The 21259-nt window shown below is 39.7% G+C and overlaps 1 protein-coding gene across 3 annotated transcripts in view; it reads right to left on the reverse strand.

Moving 5' to 3' along the window:
* Positions 1 to 21259, reverse strand: part of LRP1B (LDL receptor related protein 1B) — a 776343-nt gene that overhangs the window by 222379 nt on the left and 532705 nt on the right. For all 3 annotated transcript variants that reach the window (XM_081004634.1, XM_081004635.1, XM_081004633.1), the window contains 4 exons: positions 14492 to 14714; positions 13272 to 13443; positions 7110 to 7253; positions 4801 to 5037 (listed from right to left, as the gene is read on the reverse strand). In XM_081004634.1, the coding sequence (XP_080860760.1) occupies positions 4801 to 5037; positions 7110 to 7253; positions 13272 to 13443; positions 14492 to 14714 (776 nt within the window). The remainder of the gene's footprint in view (positions 1 to 4800; positions 5038 to 7109; positions 7254 to 13271; positions 13444 to 14491; positions 14715 to 21259) is intronic.

Genomic DNA, 21259 nt, shown 5'->3' on the forward strand with positions numbered 1-21259 from the left:
CTTAAGTCATCCAAATGCGATTAAGAAGTTAAGAGTGAAGGAAGGAAAACAAATTGATCCACTGTAAAATGTCCTAAATGTGTTATAACATCCATATGCGAAATATGCAAAAAACCAGTGTGGTACAGTGTCTAGAAGGCTGGCTGGCCGGCTTCTTATTCAGTAACAGAAGCTACTACCTGGGTTGTGAGGCTAAACTGCCATGCAGAGCTCCTTCAAAAAAGAGTTTGTAACAGCAGAAATAAATATTTTATCAAAAACAAGAATATAAAGTCAAAGGAAGAAAGCAGAATCAGACTGCAATTCTAGACACACTTACCGTAATTTTTTGCTCTATAAGACTCACTTTTTTCCCTCCTAAAAAGTAAGGGGAAATGTGTGTGCGTCTTACGGAGCGAATGCAGGCTGCGCAGCTATCCCAGAAGCCAGAACAACAAGAGGGATCGCTGCTTTTGCTGCACAGCGATCCCGCTTGCTGTTCTGGCTTCTGGGATTCAGAATAATTTTTTTCTTGTTTTCCTCCTCCAAAAACTAGGTGCGTCTTATGGTCTGGTGCGTCTTATAGAGCGAAAAATACAGTACCTAGGATTATGTTCCATAGGACTTACTGCAACTTATGAGCACACATGCAAAGGATAGCACTGTTAGTTATACAGTGCACACAGAGACATATATATGCACTGCCCTTTGAGGGAACTGAGTATTGTGCATATTTCATTATGTCAAGAATTGTAAAGCCAAAAGATGCGGACAAGATCGTTTATTAGAATGCATGCCAACAGACTAAAGGAAATGCAGACATCAAGGAAATGAAGGGAAAATATTTCTAAAGTGTTTTGGCAAATTCTTCACAAAATTTGTAATGGTCCACTGTAAAGGTAGGGAAAGGAAAAGACCTAACTAAAAGCAACTGAAGATTCGTACTTAGCTCTTCGTAATAACTGTTACCAAGGAAATGGGTTTTTAACTTTCTAGGCACAATGAAGTTTTCCAATGGACGCCATCTGTGTGTGACACACACACAGACACACACATCTAAGTTTTTGAATTAAGCAAACCCTTGGGATAACACTGTAGTAGCACAGAAAGTCACATGGCAGGCATCTGTTCCAAAAACGCAATATAAGGAAATTAAGAATAAGCATTTAATGAATAAGGCTGCAAGCAGCTTAGGCCTTTCAGATCCTTAGAACAAAGGTTTTGAGGATGTTTATTTTTTTCCAATAAAAATACTCTGTTTTTGCTTTCCATTCCCCCACTTCCAATATATTTCCTGACTGGCACTAGGCTTGACAGTACCCAAAGTAATTAAATATAGCAGGTATAGCAGTAGGTCTGAGAATGGATTTCAGAATGGATGGTGACATGTTTGTACATTCCTATCTACTAGATACTTTTATCAAAAAAAATTCTGCAAAACTTGAATCCCTGCATCAAACTAAAATTCTTCTCCATCTTATGATACTTTCCACCCAATGGAAAATGAGTGAAATGTAAAGGGTAGACTTCTATGTGCACTTACTAGGGAGTAAACACCATTTAACTTAGTTGGAGCTATTTCTTAATAAACATAAATTGCATCAGCCTACACATATCATTAATCATGACTGCTCCTTTCATTGTCTACACTTCAAAATAACAGTACAGTGGTACCTCGGGATGCGAATGGGATCCATCACGGAGCCCCATTTGCATCCCGAACAGACGCAACAGCACGTCTGCGCCTGTGCGGGTCGTGTTTCGCTGCTTTCGCGCATGCACGTGACTCATTTTGACCGTCTGCGCATGCCTGAGCGGCAAAACCCGGAAGTAACGAGCTCCGTTACTTCTGGGTCGCCGCAGAGCACAACCCGAAAGTGCTCAACCTGAAGCGTATTTATCCTGAGGTATGACTGTACTCCTCAGTTACTAATCCAAAAGTAAAAAACTTAATTAGTTTCACTTTGGAAAAAGAACCTATTAAGGATACTCTTTATATACACACACACATTGTCTTCCCTTCTCTGCTGCTACACAACCTCCTCTAATAGCCTTTCCAGTTTCTCTATTTGATCTCTTTTAGTCTAAGATCATTTTAACCCAGGCCACAGACAAAACAGATAATCAAAGCTGCTGGAAAATTGCAACTCTTACTAAGCAAGTACAGAAGTATTGCTATGTTGTAGGCATCATTAAGCAGTGCCTGTGACAAGTACACCTCACAAGCACCTTCCTTAGCAAATATAATGAATGCTCCCCCTAAATTAATGGGCTTTTCTACCTGTTCTCTTTCCCTCCTTTTTCATTGTAGGTTATGTTACAACACGGGGGCATACAGGTGGACTAATAAAGGCTCAGACAACTTTTAATTATTTCTGTTATCTGAGGCAGACAAAGTGGTGGGCTTAATGGCATGACAGTGCCGCCACTGCAGTCGGGACTCAGGATGGAAGGTGGCTGGTAGTTAAATTGCTGAAGCATCCTAAAATGGCCATTATGTGGCTGCAGTGGAGCTGGCTCAGAAGATCCCAGGTTGGATAAGCCCCTTTCTGCCCTGTTTCAAGGTTGGCATCCCTCTGTAGGAGGAATTATCCACTCATTCGAACTCTGCCCTCACAAGGCCAGCACAAGGTGGGTTTTTTGTGCAGCCTCAGTAATAGGGTGGTCAATAAACCAAGGCCCCTCAAGACAGATGTGCTGTGGGTGGATACAGGAAATTGGTTTCATCATATTCTGTATGATGATGCATGCAAGGACACTCCTGATCCACTTCAGGCCAAGTTGGCCTCAGTGGCCACTGGTATCAGGTGATTGACAGGTGAATGCCCTCACTCATGTGTGGAATTTGGCATGGCAGGGATGAGAAGATAGGATCTGGCCCACCACTCAGAAAACATTCTCCACCCCTGACTTAGACCATATACTGATGGACCATATACGTACGGTACGCAAATGCTGTGTAATATAATATACAAAACAGGAACCAATGGTCCAGATTTGTACCCCATTCACCTATTATTCATCCCTGTTTTATATAGTTCAGACCATTCAAATGCCATCAGATTATCTTAACCAAGAGAAGAGAATTTAATCAGAAAGGAAAAGTGAGGGCAACCTAATATATAGGAATTCTGTAAATAAAAAGAATCTCATTTGCAATTAGATTTGTCCTTTGTTTTGATGCTGGGCAGAAAGAGAACTAGAAGGAAGAAAATAAAAAAGTGGCAGGAATATTTGGAGGCAGGGAATATTGCTCCAAACAAGTCACACCAGCAACCAACTAGAAGGAAAAATAGTATCAAGATTCTGCCAGCTGCATAATATAAAGAAAATGATGCAGTGGGGAGGGGGGGAATAGATCATTTAGATCTACTAACACTTATTAGAAATCAGTGCACCTAGTAGTTAGTTTGAAATGTTCTAATTTTCCTTAAGCATAGATTAGCACTGTGTTATAAAGAATCTGTCTCATGATTAGAAAATGATTATTTCATAGTAGCTGAGAAAAATCTCATTACCATGAAAAATGCAATGAAGTTTTCATGAAACAAAAGCATAAAGACACAGAAAAGTATTCACTACTGTACTCCTGGTCAGCTCAGCAAGGGCTATGAAGAATAGCAAATGAGATCAGCAAGGAAGGAATTAATTCCACTGTCACTTAAGTAGCAGAGCTTGAAATGCTTTTCTTTGAAATGGGAGTTTAGATATAATCTGCTGGTGAGTGAAGCTGCTTAGATGATTGACTGCAACATTTCTTCGGTATGTACAATTTGAACTAAAGATGTCTTGGAAATAAGCTCCCTTGTGAGCTTGGTACCACTTGATGCCTTTGATGTGATGGCGGGGGGAGGGGAAAACCCTTCTCTGGATATTTGGGCCATGCAGGATGTGTTAAAATTTGATATACTAATGACCATAACATGCACCATGCATTTTACAATAGTGTTTTTGCAGTTCTTGTAGGCTTATCATGAAACAATTCTATTACTTTGCTGGTGGGGGTGGGGGGAAATAACTTTTTAAATCTAGACAAATGCAGAGCCATAGAGGATGAATTTAGGGATCAGAACCAGGATACCTGCCTTGTATAGATCTGTAAGATCAACTGCACTGGGGATGGAGAACTTAGGCCTGGGGGTCAAATACAGCCCTCCAGACACCATCGTCCATCCCTTGGGATTCTCCCTATGCCACACTTCCCAGCCAGATCTTGCCCCTTCAGGTCATATTCTGCATTGGCTTTGCATCGTCCTTGAAATGCCCCACCCCCATGGAATGTGTTCTTTATCTCTGATATTGCCTCTTTCTTGCTGACTGTATGTAAAAACTGGCCTAACACATTGTTCTCCCCAGTGTTGCAGCCCTTCCCACCACTGGCACGTCCTGCACGTGGCCCCTGGAATGTGGCCCGTGGGCTGAAAAAGGTTCCCCATCTCTGACTTTGATCATCTGGGAACATTTTACTCAGGGCACCACACCTTACATACGGCCACGAACCCCAAATAGGCACGTTGTACACCACTTAGAAAAATTTAAAATATTAAGCCACTTACAAATACTTTTTGAAGAAGTGATTTAAAGCAGGATTTCCCAAACTTGGGTCTCCAGCAGTTTTTGGACTACAATTCCCATCATCCCTGACTACTGGTCCTGCTAGCTGGGGATGACAGGAGTTGAAATCTAAAAACAGCTGGAGACCCAAGTTTGGGAAACCCTTATTTAAAGCATAGAAACATGGACACAAAGTAGGTGCCAAGTTCTTGCAAATTATTGGGTGAAATTTTATGTTTATACGAAATACTTCTAAGTTCCACCTACCATCCTTCAAGATTGTCTCCCGCTCAGAGCCATCAATTTTTTGACGTCCAATCAAGAAGCTCGTAGTGTCAGCAAAGTATATGTAATTGGTCTCAGCATGAAAATCCAGAGCTCGAGGATTAACCAGGTTTTCTATGGGGATCATATATTCATCAGCTACTTTGGTATTCAGGTCCATTCCCCGTATTATTCCCGGGCGTCCCTTGCCATAAAACAGGAACAACTCATTCTTTGGTCCTGCATAAGAAAGATTACAAACATAAACCACCAATGCTGCCTAATTTCTTTACACTGAATACTGTCACTGTTTAATTAAATGGTGCAATTAGTGTTCCCCCCCTCCAAATCTAAACCCAAAATTAAGCTCCCAAATATTCTGAATGTATCTAAACTCAATATGACTGGTTAATTGCATTATCTTAATTAAAACACAAATTACTTCTGTGACTGAGTTATATCTAATTAATCACTGCCTTTTCTGTAGCAATACACGTTTCAAAAACCGAATCGACCATAGGATAACATTAGAGCCAGGGTAAAATGGCCTGTTATAATCTTGCAGGCATTCTCCAAGTCATTAGGATCTATTACCATTGCCAATACCAGTACAGTAAACTTTAGCAAATAGACAAAAATGTGCAACGCAAAGGACTGCAATTTCAACTGTTCATAACTGTGCAAATGATGCATTCTGCCAAAATGAAAAACATAACATACAAAAAATCAATCATGTTGTTTCTTTCTTAAATAGTAGCCCATTTCGTAACTTGGGGCCTTGAAAGAATTATGAAGTCTCCTTCTGTATAAATTACACAGTATTTAAGATCTTCCACTTAACACTGTGAGCATGTTTTTGTAGAGCCACTTTTGTCCAGCAAATAGAACACTGGACTGGACGCCTGCATTTAAATAATTTCTTACTTAGTCATCTCCTGCCTTTTATAAGCCATTCCCTTTTAGCCGTTCTGAAGATCGCTTCACAAAGCTATGTCCCAGGCTGGATTACTGCAGTGTGCTCAACCTGAGGCTGCCATTGAAAAACGTTCAGAAGATCAACTGGCCCAGAGCAGCCTTTGCCAACCTTGTGCCCTCCAGATGTTTTTAGACCACAGCCATCTGTGCAAAGCTGGAACTGAGGTTGAGCTGTAGTCCAAAATATCTAGAGGCACCCAGGCTGACCAAGGCAGGTATAAATAAACATTCTGTTTATATCACTCTTATGCCATTTCAAGTGCTTTGGTTGCTCATTTGCTTTGGGGCTCATTTCAAAGTGCTGGTTCTGACCATTAATATCTAAATGGTCTGGAATCAGGATACCTAAGGAACTTGCTCAGATGGTATCTCATTGCCATCTCATGCACACCGAGTGAGAAAGCCAGGCATGGTCTTTTTCTGACGACAATATTTAGGCTGTGGAAGTCTTCATCAAAGGTATTTGCATACCTGCCTCAATGCACACCTTTTGAAAGGCGAGCACTCAGAAATACAAGGAGCCAAACCTTGGCTATTTGGAAAACCTTTGGATAAAATTAAGTATGTAGCTGTCAACTTTTGCCTACATTTATATGGGCTTTGTCTTTATCGATTTGGTAAACTTCTGCTTTTTTGAACTGCCTTCAAGATTATTGCAGGAAATGTGAAATATTAATCTTTTAATGAGTAAAAAGAACAACAGATGCTATGGACTACAGCCAGTACAAAAAATGTTCAGAGGAGGAAAATACTTCTACAAAGCTACCTGAATGTTTCCACTTAGCAAAATGTTGAGAATATAACGCTGTTGCCGTGAGCCCTGGGTCAGTATGATTTTGGTGAAAGCAAAGGAAGTGCAAACATTTCATGTAATTTGCACGAACTAAATCCAGTTTATAAAGGCAGCAAATGCATTAGCATATGTAAATCAATAAGTTATAGGACTTTTGTTGTTGTTACAAATTAATGATGACTGAGAGCCCTTAATGCAGCCTGAGAAGGATTTTGTAGGATTAAGACAAAGACTTATCACAATAGCATATTGTAGGAGACAAGGATAACTAGATAAAGCAGAATGTTTCAATTGCTGTTATCATTCTGCCACAGGACTAATTTACTCACCTCTGCTGCTGCAAAGCCAAACCCAAGCCAAAAAACTTACACCAGCAAATAAAAACAGGATGGGGGTAAAATGGCAGGTGAATATTGCCAAGCACATTTCATCAACTATCACTTAAGGTTAGCACTGCTGCTGTTGATGATGATGTTAATTAACACTCAGACTCCCACTCTGAAATATTAGCTGCTGGCAAAGTGTTTGATTTTAAACAACATACTTTTGCATGACCTGCCATCACTTCCCAAGACGAAACCCATCCTGCAGCGACAAGTCCTGGCTTTGTAGCTGCTGCTGAGCAAACAGATGTGTGAGCAGCCCCCTGGCATTCCATATGGGTCTAGTTCACATGCATGGTTCCTGACTGCAACAAATGAAAAACAGCAGGTTAGAAATCCTTTTAAAGCATCACTGTCATATGCATCAGTGTGGAGAGAGAACTTAGGTGACAAGACACACTTGAATGCCACATCTTTGTTGCCCCCCCCCCGCCACACACATACACACTCCCAGCAGCAAAGAGGGTTTAATAAAAGGGAGGCAGCATGTAGTCCACAAACAGTAAATACTACCTATTTGGCTGGGACACAGGATAATCTTTATGGATTAAAGCACTCTTCACATTTATATTCTTTACTCGTGATTATATTACAGTGGAAATTATAACATTTTGGAAAAGTGTGCACTGCATGATCTCAGCTGCTATTGTTAATTACTGTTCTTCAGTGATCCATGTCTACTCTTAGTGTTGCTGGATAAATGAAAATTAATGTATTTTTCATCTTTTGTTGGAAGCTGCCCAGAGTGGCTGGGGAAACCCAGCCAGATGGGTGGGGTATAAATAAGTTGTTGTTGTTGTTGTTACTTGCCTTGGCTCATACAGCACTGCTACTCAGATCTTGTGCATAACTGTTGTGCAACTACTATGGGTGCACGGTTCATGTTGTACATCTCCACTGTTCCTAAAACCCACATTTCCCCTTGATCATATTTTAGTACAAATTTTAGTATAGCTTGTAAAACCTTACCACATTCATTGATTGATTCTTTAAAGGCTGGGTGTTTCCATACTAGGATGACCAGGATACAACCTGGAAATGGGCTATACAGTGGTACCTCGGGTTACAGATGCTTTGGGTTACAAACTCCACTAACCAGGAAGTGGTTGCTCCAGGTTAAGAACTTTGCCCCAGGATAAGAACGGAAATCATGTGCCAGCAGAGCAGCAGCAGCAGGAGGCCCCATTAGCGAAAGCACGCCTCCAGTTAAGAACCGTTTCAGGTTAAGAACAGACCTCTGGAATAAATTAAGTTCTTAACCTGAGGTACCACTGTATGTTCTTTCAAATCACCAGATTAAACAGGAAAAATAGTGACTCGCCAGTTCTTTCTCTAATTCCTCTCCCTGCCTTGTAATGAGTAGATCTCCATAGAGATCATAGAGCAGGAAGAGGAGAGCAACAGCCAGAAGATCCAGGTAACAACTGAGGGGACCCAGCTGTATTGCCTACTTGTAATGCGGTTTTAAAGGGGCAAGTCTAAGATGATTAACCTGGAAACCCTGTTCCTTAACGGTCTGCTTTTGCAGCCCTTTTAAAGAACAAAAAAGGTAAATATTAATGAGGTTTCCTCTTCATTTACTGCAATGCACTGCCACTTATTTTTTTATCTTTCTTCTTCAAAAGGTAATCACTAACACTCTGAGGAACTGGTACAAACATTTCCCATTTGTTTTAAAGGAACAAGCAGGCCTTTCTTGTAACCATAATAAGCCTATCCCTCCTGCTATAAAGTTGTCCCTCGTTTGCTTTGTTCCTATCTTATACCAGAGATTCAAGACTGACCCCATTGCTCCCATTTCTTAACTAACAACAACAACAATAATCACTTCCTGTATAAGGAGTGTTAAGAAATACATATGTACAAAGTGTCTGGTAACTAAGATTCCCTTATATGTTACACTGTAAGAGCTACTTTCCCATGGTTGCAACCCACAACACTGCTATAATGTTTAAAGGCTGGTAGCCATGAGAACAGGACAAATAATACAGATCCCTTACCACCTGATTGTGCTCTCTCTGATCCTACTTTCATAATAAGAACCTGATCCACTGGCCAGACTCATGAAAAAGGCACTCAAAACACTAATGTTTAAAAGGCATATGATAAGAGGAGTAATACACTTTAGCTCTGCCATTGTAGGGATTCCATACTTAATGCTGACAGCTTTACTGTGCCGCTGTAATATAACTGTTCAAAGGACACTCACGTCATTTTTTAAAAAGCATGTTAGCCGTAAAATGTAAACCACAATATAATTCTAATCCCGAAATTCCTAAACTGGCAATAAGTAGTGAGGAAACATCCCAGCTCACGGTATAAAACTCAGTGAGGGGTTCCACATTGCACCACAGCAATCATTTTGCCATCACAAACTTTTCAGTCTACCATACATATGATCCTGCCTCTCCTCCCCCTCTATGCTTTTCTGAGGGTTCTCTGCCCCCCCCCCCGTAAGAGCCAATTTGAGGGAGCCAAGTGCAGGGGGAGGAGAGGGGAGAAAGCCTCATTGCAGTAATTGTGCTAACTTCCACTAGTGGGACCTGTTAGCTGATCCTGCCCTTAAAAGGTAAAGGTAAAGGACCCCTGACAGTTAAGTCTATCACTTTACAGGCCGAGGGAGCCAGCGTTTGTCCGCAGACAGTTTTTCTGGATCATGTGGCCAGCATGACTAAGCCACTTCTGGTGCAATGGGGCATCAAAACCAGAGCAGAGCATGGAAACACTATTTACCTTCCTGCCGGAGCGGTACCTATTTATCTACTTGCACTTTTTGGTGTGCTTTCGAACTGCTAGGTGGGCAGGAGCTGAGACTGAGCAACGGGAGCTCACCCCGGTGGATTTGAACCACCAACCTTCTGATTGGCAAACCCAAGAGGCTCAGTAGTTTAGACCACAGCGCCACCCGCGTCCCTTTGATCCTGCCTTTACAGCACAGCAATTAAAATAAATGCATCTCAGCCTATATAGCTGTCAGATATGGGAAGGCCACCTGCAACAAGTAGGCCTTCAGGGGCATTCAAACAGATTGGAGTGCAATAGCCATCTGGAGGTAAGATGATAATAATCTTCAGGGCCACCATTGAGAAGGCCCTCTCCTTTATACCCACCAATCTCACCACCTTAAGAGGTAGGCAAATGACAACCGTTTCCACTTTAGATCTCAGCATGTGATCAGGTTAAGATCTAAAGTGGAAACTGTTGTCAGGAAATACAGGATGAATATCTTTCCCCCAGTTTTGTCCAGGCTCAGTCACCATAATACAGACATAATATAAACAAAGTATTATTTGTTAAAAGACAAACACATTATAGCTAAATCTCAGAATTATATAGTTATAATAAGTGTTATCACTGATTCAGGCCTCAGATTAGAAAGGATAGGAGACAAGCGCAGTAATTATTAAGGAAGATTCTTCCCCCCCCTTTTTTTTTGCATTGGAAACCAGAGCAGCTGCATTTTTACACACTACCATCAGCTAGTACCCTATTTATTTCCAGGTTCCTGACCTAATAACATTGGGAGAGCAGTTTCCCAAATTGTAGAAGTAGTTTGAGATAAAAATCCATTATACCGAACAATTTATAAAGATAAAGGGAGCACTATCAAGTATAGTGTTCTGCAGACTTGCCTAAGCAGTTTTTGTATGGAGGCTCTTTCACGTTTGACAAGCCATGACTTGTTACTGACAAGCCATGATTGTTTTTTGGAATTTTTGGTTATGGGCTGGACATGATTTTGTTACAGGTGAATTTCAGAGTCACCAGTAGACACCCATGTTCATAAGGAATGATACTGATCTACAGGGCTATATTGCTTTTTAAGCACTAACTGTGGTTTTTCATTGTTGGTTACTCTACAGGAAATACAGAATGGGGCTCAAAAGAAATTGAGCAACAAAAAGGACAAAAAGAATATTGTACCAGAATACAAAATGGTAGAATTGAGAGTAATGTAGATATTTTCTTGGAATCCTGGAGGACCAAATGGAATCTGTTGTAATCCTTAACAGAAAAACAATAATTGCCAACTAGAATCATCAGATGGCAATCGCTCCAGTCCAGGTCTGGTCATGCACAATGAGCTCCTATGGGAATGTTTACCCCAGCCTCATCAAAAGAAAACACCCAGGTAGTTCAACTTGGACTGATGTGCATGCACATCTCTATTAGCTGTGCACATGAGAATGTTGCTTCTGTTCACAAATATCCTTTGGTGGATGGTGTTAATATTTCAGTCAAAGTACCACTAGCATGTATGCAAAAGGTCTTGTAAGAATTAGCAGATGATGACGGCCGCTGGAGCAGCTCTTTGGGCAATGGTGATTGCTGTTTTCTCTACCTCCTGTTTCATATATATATGTGTCCAACGTCTCAGCTTTCAGCTTCATATACTTCTTAGTAATACCCATATTTTCATGATTTTCATTTCCAAAGGAGGAGCTGGCTAAGTTTCTTGTATTCTAAATACACCAGTAACCTGTTTGTATGAACTCTCAAGCATAAATATGAAATGTTTGATCTTGAAAGAACTAAAGTTGCATCCCAGCCACTGCTACATGACATTAAATACCTTACTGGGAAAAATATGAAGGGAAAATAAAACAAGGATTATATAGCCCATTGCATATGGAAAATACAATACAAAATACTTTTGTTATCAATAAAAGTGTTTCCCCCCCCTTTATTCCTATTCTATTTGCTTATATTAAAAAAAAAAAGTCTCACAAAGTTGATAACTGTAAAACAGCAAGATAAATAATACCCAACTGATATGGTAGTCAGCCCAGCAAACCTTAACAAGCAAAAACATATCAATTCAGAATAATATAATTGCAGAAGTATAGCAAATGGCACAAAAGGATAAAACGTAATTACAAAAGGTGCAAGAAGCAGCAGAGCATAATAACGTCCTAGGCACACTCAAACCTCCCAACTCCCTCTGAGTGATAGTCATTTTGCAGCAATATACTTCTTCATGTGCTGACATCAGAGATCTGAACTTATAGGGTATATGGATGCTCTCTCATTCAAGATACATCAATGTCACACTCTACACAGCTTTCTGAATCCTTTGTAAGAAAGTAACTCTTATACAAATAGTGTGGCCACAAGTCTACATCGTTATGTTTACTTATCCTGTTTGTGACAACAAATAAATCGTAGCCATTTCTTTTTTCTTTCTTTCTCTACTACTAACGGTTCCTTGGTGGGCAACGTATGTAAGATAAGATTCATAATAAAATTAATTGGATGGGAATCAACCAATGAGTCCTGTTAACAGAAGTCCTATGAAAGGACACTTGCACAACAGGGTTGTGCCCCCCACACTCCCAAAAATTGCCTGGGGCGGGGTCAGGAGAACCCTGGAACAGCATATAGGGAGAGGAAAGGGGGATCATTCTTTCTGGAAGGCCTAGATGCTTGCACTAATGGAATAATCAGAAGAGGGTGACATTGAATTCCTTCCATTGTGTTAAGAGTTAATTTTTAGCATTAATTTTATAGTTTTAAGAGAAGCATTAATGGGGACATTGGACCTGGTTGACAGGACTGTTTTCCTACCACGATGCGACTGTGAAACAGTTATCTTGTGGGCATTCATATGGAACCCGTCCTTGCTAATGACTTTTCTACTTATCCTGTTGGACTAAATTTTTAAGTTCAGCTAATGTCTTGGTAGCTGTCTAGTGGAAATAATGGGAAACTAATTAGAATAATAATTGTAGGTGTGTTTTCTGCCCCCTGTGTCTCATTATTCGAGGAAAGTAGTCATATGATTCAGCCATCCTCATAGCTTTATCTTCTAAATATGGTATGTCAAACTGACATGTTCATTTTCTTTCAATTTTAACACTGTGTTAAACTAGGAATGTGGAGAACCTGACCCTTTATTGCAGAGTCACTGCTTTTCAACACCCTGAGCTCAGATACGTACACAGAAAATCCACCAATTGCCTTGTTTTAAGAACTATGGGTATGCACTGTATGTAAAACAAAATACACAAAACAAAGTATGTCCTGTGTTGGATACTGTCCATTGATTTGAATGAATTGTGCATTGGAATGCACAAATGTAATTCCAATCCCTACCCACACACCACCTTTTGGAACCGTTTGCACACTTGGGTACCAATCTCTTTTCTCCCCAGCATAAGTGAAATTGAATGGAATCAGACATAATGCAGGGTCACAATAATTGCCCATACCAGCAGAACCATGCCTACAATGAAGAGTGAAACTGCTTCTCTGATTCCAAGGTCTACACTGTTTTCTTAAATCAAAGGTAGTAAAGGATAGCAGTGAAGTTGCTGGAGCCTTACCTGTTGGTTGGATTCTTGTGTGGTACACATGGATCTCTTGAGCATTTTCAAGTCTAATTAACATCTGTGTATCTGTGCCATTAAATCTGTTTATTTGTATGACACTGTAGTTATCCAAATTTGTTGCATACAAATAGTCTTCAAATACAGTCAGCCCATAAAGATGTCTAACCTGAAGGAAGAAAATATATAATTATTATCTGATCTTATCAATTTTTTCCCTAATCAAATGGCAATGCAAGGCTACACACAGAAATGAATAATGGGAGTCATATTTATAAAGTCAATATTTGTTAATGAAAAACTCATTAAGACTCAAACCACAAATGGATTCTGCTTTCTTTTTACTTACACAATATAATTTTGTTTTAAATTAACTCAGAAGAGTTGTAGAGAGGTTTAGGTAAGTAAGAACATATCAGATGCCAAAGGGATTAGATCAAGCACAATAAGCTTTCTCCAACTGTGACCAATATTAAATAGTTTTTGTCAGCCCACCCTGAATTTAGTTTAGATTAGCTTTTCATATGCTATCCTATATATACATATGCAAGCTGAGTTTAAATCAGCAGGTACACAACTGGAGGTCTGAATAGGCTGACCAAAAATTGCAACTGTCACAGGCTCAAAGAACTGTACAATACAGAGTCTTCCCAAAGCAAGGACAATTCCTAATGCTTGATGATTCCTTGTATCAAGAGGCCTGCTGGAGATGTGAATTTGGCAGAGCTCAACACATGAGCTTCACTGTATGCTCACTTTGCGAATTAGTTCACACCATTAGATTATTTGAAATTACTCTGAGGAGCAGAACTGTATGGGGTCCAAGAGATGAAAAGCCACTTACTTCCATCACATACCTGGGCTGTGTATTATGCATGCTCATTTCTCACGCTACTACAATTTTGTTTACTACAGTTTAAAAACCTGCATTTCTGGGTCTTGAGTTTGGCAGTTTCAGGAAGTCCAATTGATATTGAATCACATTTTCATCATAAATGCTTAAAAAACCATGTAGAATTTAGTATACAGCGGTAGCCAGGCAGTCAACACTTGCCTCATTTATAGGCTCACGTTGTTGTTTGCTAAAAATTATGAAACAGTCTTTCTGCAAAGTATTTCAGTGGACACAATAATTGCCATTAGGAAATGCTAAAGCTATGAACATTCACAACACATGCATACATACATGTAAGTATATATAGAAACATAGTACTTACGAGTCGTCCTTTGATTATTGTGTGTCTGTTGTGTCCCTGGTAGTCAACAACTTCTACAGAGTCCAGATAGACATCTACCCAGTAAACATATTTACTGATCAGGTCTAGAGTAAGGGCAGTAGGCTGCTCTATTTTTGATACTACTATCCTTGTTCTGTTCATCCCATCCATGTCACATCTTTCAATTTTAGCAACATTCCCATAGTCGGTAAAGAAGAGTTTTCTGTGAAATAACATTAAGGCACATTTTTAAAATTACGCATTTTTGACAGGAAGCAAAACCACAAGGTTTATTCCCTGAAAGAAAAGTTCTCTCTCTTAAATTAGTATTTAAATATATTAACTTTTAGAAGAATAGCTGTTTCAACCTATTTTTAGGGGGCGAAATAAAGGTGCAATCCAAACTCCTCCTTTTTGCCAGTGAGGCTTTGCATCCTTGGAATTAGTAGCAGAAGGTGAGAGGGGCAGCGTGAACTGGCCAAAATTGGGCCTGATGATGTTGCATGATGGCAATGGGACTGGCTTGGATCCATGCGATTCTGGGTTGGTTTAATTCCATCCCCAGCACATCCTTGGAACAAGGCCTTTCACTGGCTACAATCAGTGGGCAGCCCATTCAACAGCACTCCCACTTGCACATTTGGCAAGGCCAAAGGCAGAGTGCTGCATAAAAAACTCATGCTTGCATCAGTTTGGTAGTGGTGGCCAGCAGATGGTCAGCTCAGATGGGAATGTTCAGCAGAGGGCCACTTCCACCTAATCCAACCTCACCCGCCCCCAGTCCAGAATAAGGAGGGTGTGGATTGCACTGCAGGAGTCTTGTGGCACCTAAAGACTAAAGAAAGCATAAAAGTGTAAGTTAGTGCCACAATAAAACAGCCTTTTAAGATGCTAAAATACTTTTCATTGTTTTTAAACCTTGGCAGCTCATAAATTGCAATAGTAATGAATATCAAAACGTTAAAAAAAAACCCAACCTAGTTATGGTATTCAACTTTTACTCAGAGTAGAACCATTGAAATGAAAGAACATGACTGTTAGGAGTATTAACTTCAAGGGATCTTCTCTGAGTAAAAGCTGAATACCAACCTAGGTAAGAAAAATTATAATGATTCTACTTTATGTTTACAGAAGAATGACTGTTACAATCTTGAATACTGAAAAGTTTATTCCATAATTTTATTTGTTTAATTTGTATACCGTCATTCCTCTAAGTACGTGGCGGCAGTGTACATGACGTAAATGATTTTCACAGCCTTTGAAGGAGGTTAGACTAAGAGAAAATTAGTCTCCCGAGGTTGTACAATATACTTCCTAGTTAAAGAGAGTTTTGAACTCCCACCTCTACAACCCTTTCTTATACAACAGTAATATATGTTACAAAAATGCAGAAAATAGACACATCAATGTTGTTGATAGTGGAAAATAGAAAATTTGAGGCTAAATACAAAAGACAGAGAGATACCAGACCAAAGCTATGCATGACTTATTTAGGCTCAACTGACAATGTTGTCCTCATGCATATTCAGAAAACAAAGTTTAAATTATGGCTTTGTGAATATAGTTTTCAGTAGTACAGAGCGGCAGAACAGCAAAGTAATTAAGCAGCTGGAAAAGTAAATGTGAGCTATTGACAAATAATACACGCAGAAGTAATCCAGAGTTCATGACTATCTCATCTTTCGCAAAGCGTAACATCTCACAGAAGGCACACTATTGACACATTAGTCTTATCCATTTTGAAAGAGAGAGAAAAAAAACTGCTAAGCCTTGAAAAAGCTCTACCGCATTTATCTCTCAATAGATTTGACTCACTGATTCATTCAGTATAAGACTAACAAGAATCTATCAAACGTACCTCCAAAGCTTCTAAGCCTGATATTTGATTAGCAACCACTATGTTTAGTAAACACAAATCAATTTCAATTAGCCTGACAATATTTTAACAAGATTACTTTCTCATGAGACTAAATTACATTTGTAAATAGAAGACCAACTTGCCATGACTTTTAACACTATAAAGAATAATCCGATTTTGAGAGACTGAATGTTATAATATTGCTGTGCAAATCAATGAGATGATTTTCCAGTAAAGGGCTGCTAAGTACTAGAATTTGAAGAAAAGACCCGAGTTGATGATGATTAAGTATTTTTTAAGTTAGTAGGATTTAGCCAATCTAAATATTGTGTCATCCCACCAAGGGCATGATCCAGTTAAAGTTAAGTACTTGTAAATCCCATCGATTTCAGTTAGAGAGATTTAAGAATGCACTTTGCAGAATCAGACCGTAAGTCCAGTAAAGGTCAATGGTTTTCTTCAAACTGTGTTCAGAGGAACTCTGGGGTTCTTTAGAAATTTATCTGAGTTTCCACAGTTACGATCAGTAATGATGGAAAAGCTTTTCTTAAAGGCTGCTTGCTACTATTGATTTAGAGATGATGGCAATGGTGGACTTGCCAGTACTCCACATGAATGTATTATGCAATCTAGAACATGCCCCAGAATTCTCTGCAACATTCAGAGGTTTTTTGGGGGGGTTTTTTGGGGGGGGGGTGCAAATGGTCATGGATTCCCCAATAGACAAGATATTGTGAAATGATTCCTAGAGGGTAGAAATTTGACACTCATTCTCCTCCGCAGCTAACACCTGTGTTATTTGAAAGATGTCACTAAGTATACTTATAATTACTGGAGTAAAGTGCTGCATCTATGTGGACAATTTAAGTGGTTGGAACATGTAAAACAGGTCTCAAGCACAACTTATGACTAGAATATCATGGACAAATCTTGAAAACAAATTTCATAGACAGACAAGGCTATAGACTAGGTTTAGCAGACATTTTCCCACTGAAGTATCACAGATGGCTGTGGTTTCATTCCGGATATGGCAAGTGGCCATGAATTTGTTAATTACTGGAAACAAATCTGGTTTACTACAGTGTTATTTATGATTGTTATTTTCTGCACTTATCCCTTCCAAACTGAATAACGCAATGAAACATGAAGCAGAGGGTAGAAGAGGAAATAACAACATAAGTTATGTTATAAAATGTGTCTCCTCTTTTTACTTATCAACAGCATTAAGAGCAGACTACAAAATATAAGAAAATACAGCAACAAAAATATACAACAAAAGCTACCATTTGCTAATTTTTGTTCTGTTTAGTGCTGAGCTGAACCTTTATGGTTGACTTTTCTTTTGCCATTGAGGAGAAGACCAAATATGGTCCTAAAGAGAGTTAGTCACCTGATATGAACAAGGGGTCCAGTCTTAAAACATTTTTAAAGCACACAGAGACAGAGCACTGTAAGGCTCTATACATGCAGGGTCTGAGCACTTGCTGGAGTGACTGTTCACTACACTGGCTTGGAGCCTGTGTAGATAGCCTAGGGTCCAAATAAAGGCTCTTAGGCCACCCCATACAAAAAAGGCTGAGTATAATCCCCTTGCAAATTTCTTTGAAGATTTCCCACTCCTCCTCAAATTGTCCTCCAATTTTGTTGAGGACACATGAACAGGAAAGTTATGGAGCAATTTTTAGCCCACTGTGATTTTTGTTGCTGAAATACTGCTTTTGTCAACATTAGTGACAAAGCCGCCTGCCGTCTAGCTTCTTGTGCATAGTCGGAAAAGGCTGCAATCAATACATCTTCTGAAGAACAACTGCATCGTTCATTAACTTTGTTTGCTCTCTCAATCACCTTCATTATCATCAATAAGGGTCACAAGTTCTCATTATACATTTTATGAAGCCTGAATGGATATCAATGTAACTAACATCTTATTAATAACAACATTCCCTTTTCATATCTTGGGAAATTGCTAACATAACTGAGGCTGCAGTCCTAGATATGGTTACCTGAGAGTGACCCCTACTGAACACAGATGGACTCACTTGGAACAGTAAACATGCAAGGCTTTGTTCATCCTGGAAAGGAAATCTTTTAAATAAAAACTTCGGTATATTTTAAAATTATTTTCAATTTTATATTTAAGTTGTTCAAAATAGCTTGGATCTTTTCATAAGAGACAGAAACAACCTGTATGTTTGTTGAATTTATGGCTACTTGCCAGAATATGCAGAATGTTTGGTGGTGATTATTTTTCTTGTGCTCCACATACCATTTTAAGAAAGTACAATTTTTCCAGTTTCTGATTAAAATAAGACCTTCAGTTTAGAGACCAGATGAATTAAAGGAATATAGCAAGCTTTCACAGTAGATTTCTAAGATGGCAGGAGGTTAAGTTCTGACTCTATAGGTGTTTATACATCTGCCAAGGAGCAAGTATCCTTTTCAAGCACTGAGTGGTCACAAAGGTATATACACATCAGTTAGGTTCTGGAAGAAGAGAATGAATGAATGAATGAATGACCAGATGATAAAAAATTAAAAAGCAAAATGCAAAACTGACTGGCTGCAGCTTATTTGAAGGACTGGTTTCAGATGTCCTAGCATGCATTTTAGGAAGATGATGATGACAGATACCTAGCCTAACACAAAATGAAAGAGCTTATCTGTGTGGGCTTTCCCTTCTGCATAGTCTAGCTTTGTTCTCACACAAGGTCTAGATATTTTGCCCCACTATTGGATGTTAAGTGTCTAACAGTGTACTAATATGACACAGGTAGCTAATAAAGCAAATCACATGGAAGCTTGCTATGTTGCTGAAACTTGAGGTTTGGCAGCTTTCTGTGTTCCATAATGCAAACAGCATGGGACCCTAGTATTTTCATGCCATAATGGCTAAACCATTCATCTTCAGTAAGGAGATTAACTACAATCCTATACACATTTACATGGCAGAAACTTAAATTGAGCTCTACAGAACTTACTTTTGAGTAGATGCGCATAGGATTGCACAGTAAAGGCAGCATAATCCTGAAATATTGTCACATTCTGCAATGATGAAATTTATTACTGCTTCATCTGCTAATCTATCTAAATATAAATGAATGCCCTTTAAACTTAGTGCAATTAGCTTGAGCAGTTCCTGATATACTACAGCTACACCTTCCAGTTTCTTTCAGTTCTAAATAAAAGAGAAAAGGAAGGAAAATTGGAAATTTTATGAAATTGGTACTTATATTATTATTATTATATTAAAGCGTGTTCTCACTAGCAGAGAGCACGTGTTGCGGTTGGGGAGCAGGCCACCATTATGACTAGGCAGAATTTGGGGAACCCAAGCCGAAAAGGGGTTAAATTGGGTTGCTGGGGAATTTTGTGTGTTGCTAATTTGGAGGAGGGGTCAGAGGCTATAAATTGAGGGTCAGGCTAGGGGACGTCCTTCTTGGCCGTTTGCATCGGATCACCCGCCCCCCCTCCCTTTTTATAGGGTGGTTCTTGGGTTCATTTGACCTTGCTATGCCTGTCATGGGGTCGTTCGCCTTTGAGCGGGGGCCTGGTAGGAATTTTGCCATGTGGCTGATTGGCTGTTGCCATTTGGTTTTTGCCTACTACGTAGCAAATCGTCACAACTTGTAAGGTTGGCGGTTAGGCATTGGTTAAATTGGTGCTTGGAGGGGTAAGGTGCCTATCCCTCCAAATGATGCGATGGGAATTCCGTTAAAGGAATCCAGGGGCTTGCCATTCTTTCGTCCTTGTCCGTGGTGCCGGGCTTGGGCCGTGCAAGCCCCACCGGAACATGAGGGTGAGAGGTGTTGGACTGAATTCCCAGCCTCATTTCTCCCCAATACTTGTTTCCCACGCTGGCTTCCGGTGGTGCCCGGAAATGCCAGCTCTGTCCTCGGGGGCAAGGACAGATAGTCATAACCAATGCCTAAGCAACCACTCACATTTTCTGTATTGAATAAAGTTGTGGCCAAAATTATGCCAAAAACCTTAAACAAAAATTAACGCGTACTGTGTGAATTTTTGGGGGGGTGGCACTGCGGAACTCAACACGCAATTAAATTTCTATACCGCCTGCATCTGAAGATCACAATATAAAAACATATAAATACACTCCAAAGTAACAAACAAAAACAATACCCCCAGTTTAAAATGCCATAGATTATTGAATTAACAAAAGGCCTGGGAGAAGATGAATACTTTTCCCTGGAGCTTAAAAATACGTAATGGCAGCACTAGGAAAGCCTCCTTGGGGAGAGCATTCCACAAGCCAGGAACCACCACAGAAAAGGCCTGTTCTTGTGTTGCCACCCTCTGGACTTCTTGCAGAGGAGACACACAAAAGAAGGGCCTCAGATGATGATCACAGCATCTGGGTCAAATGGGGAGAGGTGGTCCATGATGTCGTCTTCTTCTTCTTCTTCTTCTTTGGTGATCACTCATGGTCCTTGAGGTATTGCAGTCCTGACCCTGTTTTACAACAGATGCCCTCAATTTCCCTCTCATGGTACCTGACAAACAGGCTCTCTTGTTTTTACCACTAGGACCACTGAGAGATGCCTTTTCCAATTTTAAACACATAGAGCCACCACCATCCATTTTCTAAAACCTTATTCTGAACACATGGGCAATTCAAATGTATAGTATCATAAAGGTGAAAGAGACATAACTGAGTCAGCTCTCCTTTGAGCAATTCAATAGCATTAGGAAGAACAGCTGCATGGAGGATAGGATCCGCTAAGTAAAGCTATGTTATACAACTCTAGATTTCTAATTTAATATATGTATTAAAGATTCAAGAGTTTCAAGGGATTCAAGGGAGAATTGCAGTTAGCATTAGAATAAAAAGATAGAACAATGTTGCTTAGCTAACCATTACAGTCTAAAATGATTTCTCAGTGTTTTACCAATCT

Source organism: Podarcis pityusensis, assembly GCF_964106645.2.
Source record: "Podarcis pityusensis genome assembly, chromosome: 1".
NCBI classification, from domain to species: domain Eukaryota; kingdom Metazoa; phylum Chordata; class Lepidosauria; order Squamata; family Lacertidae; genus Podarcis; species Podarcis pityusensis.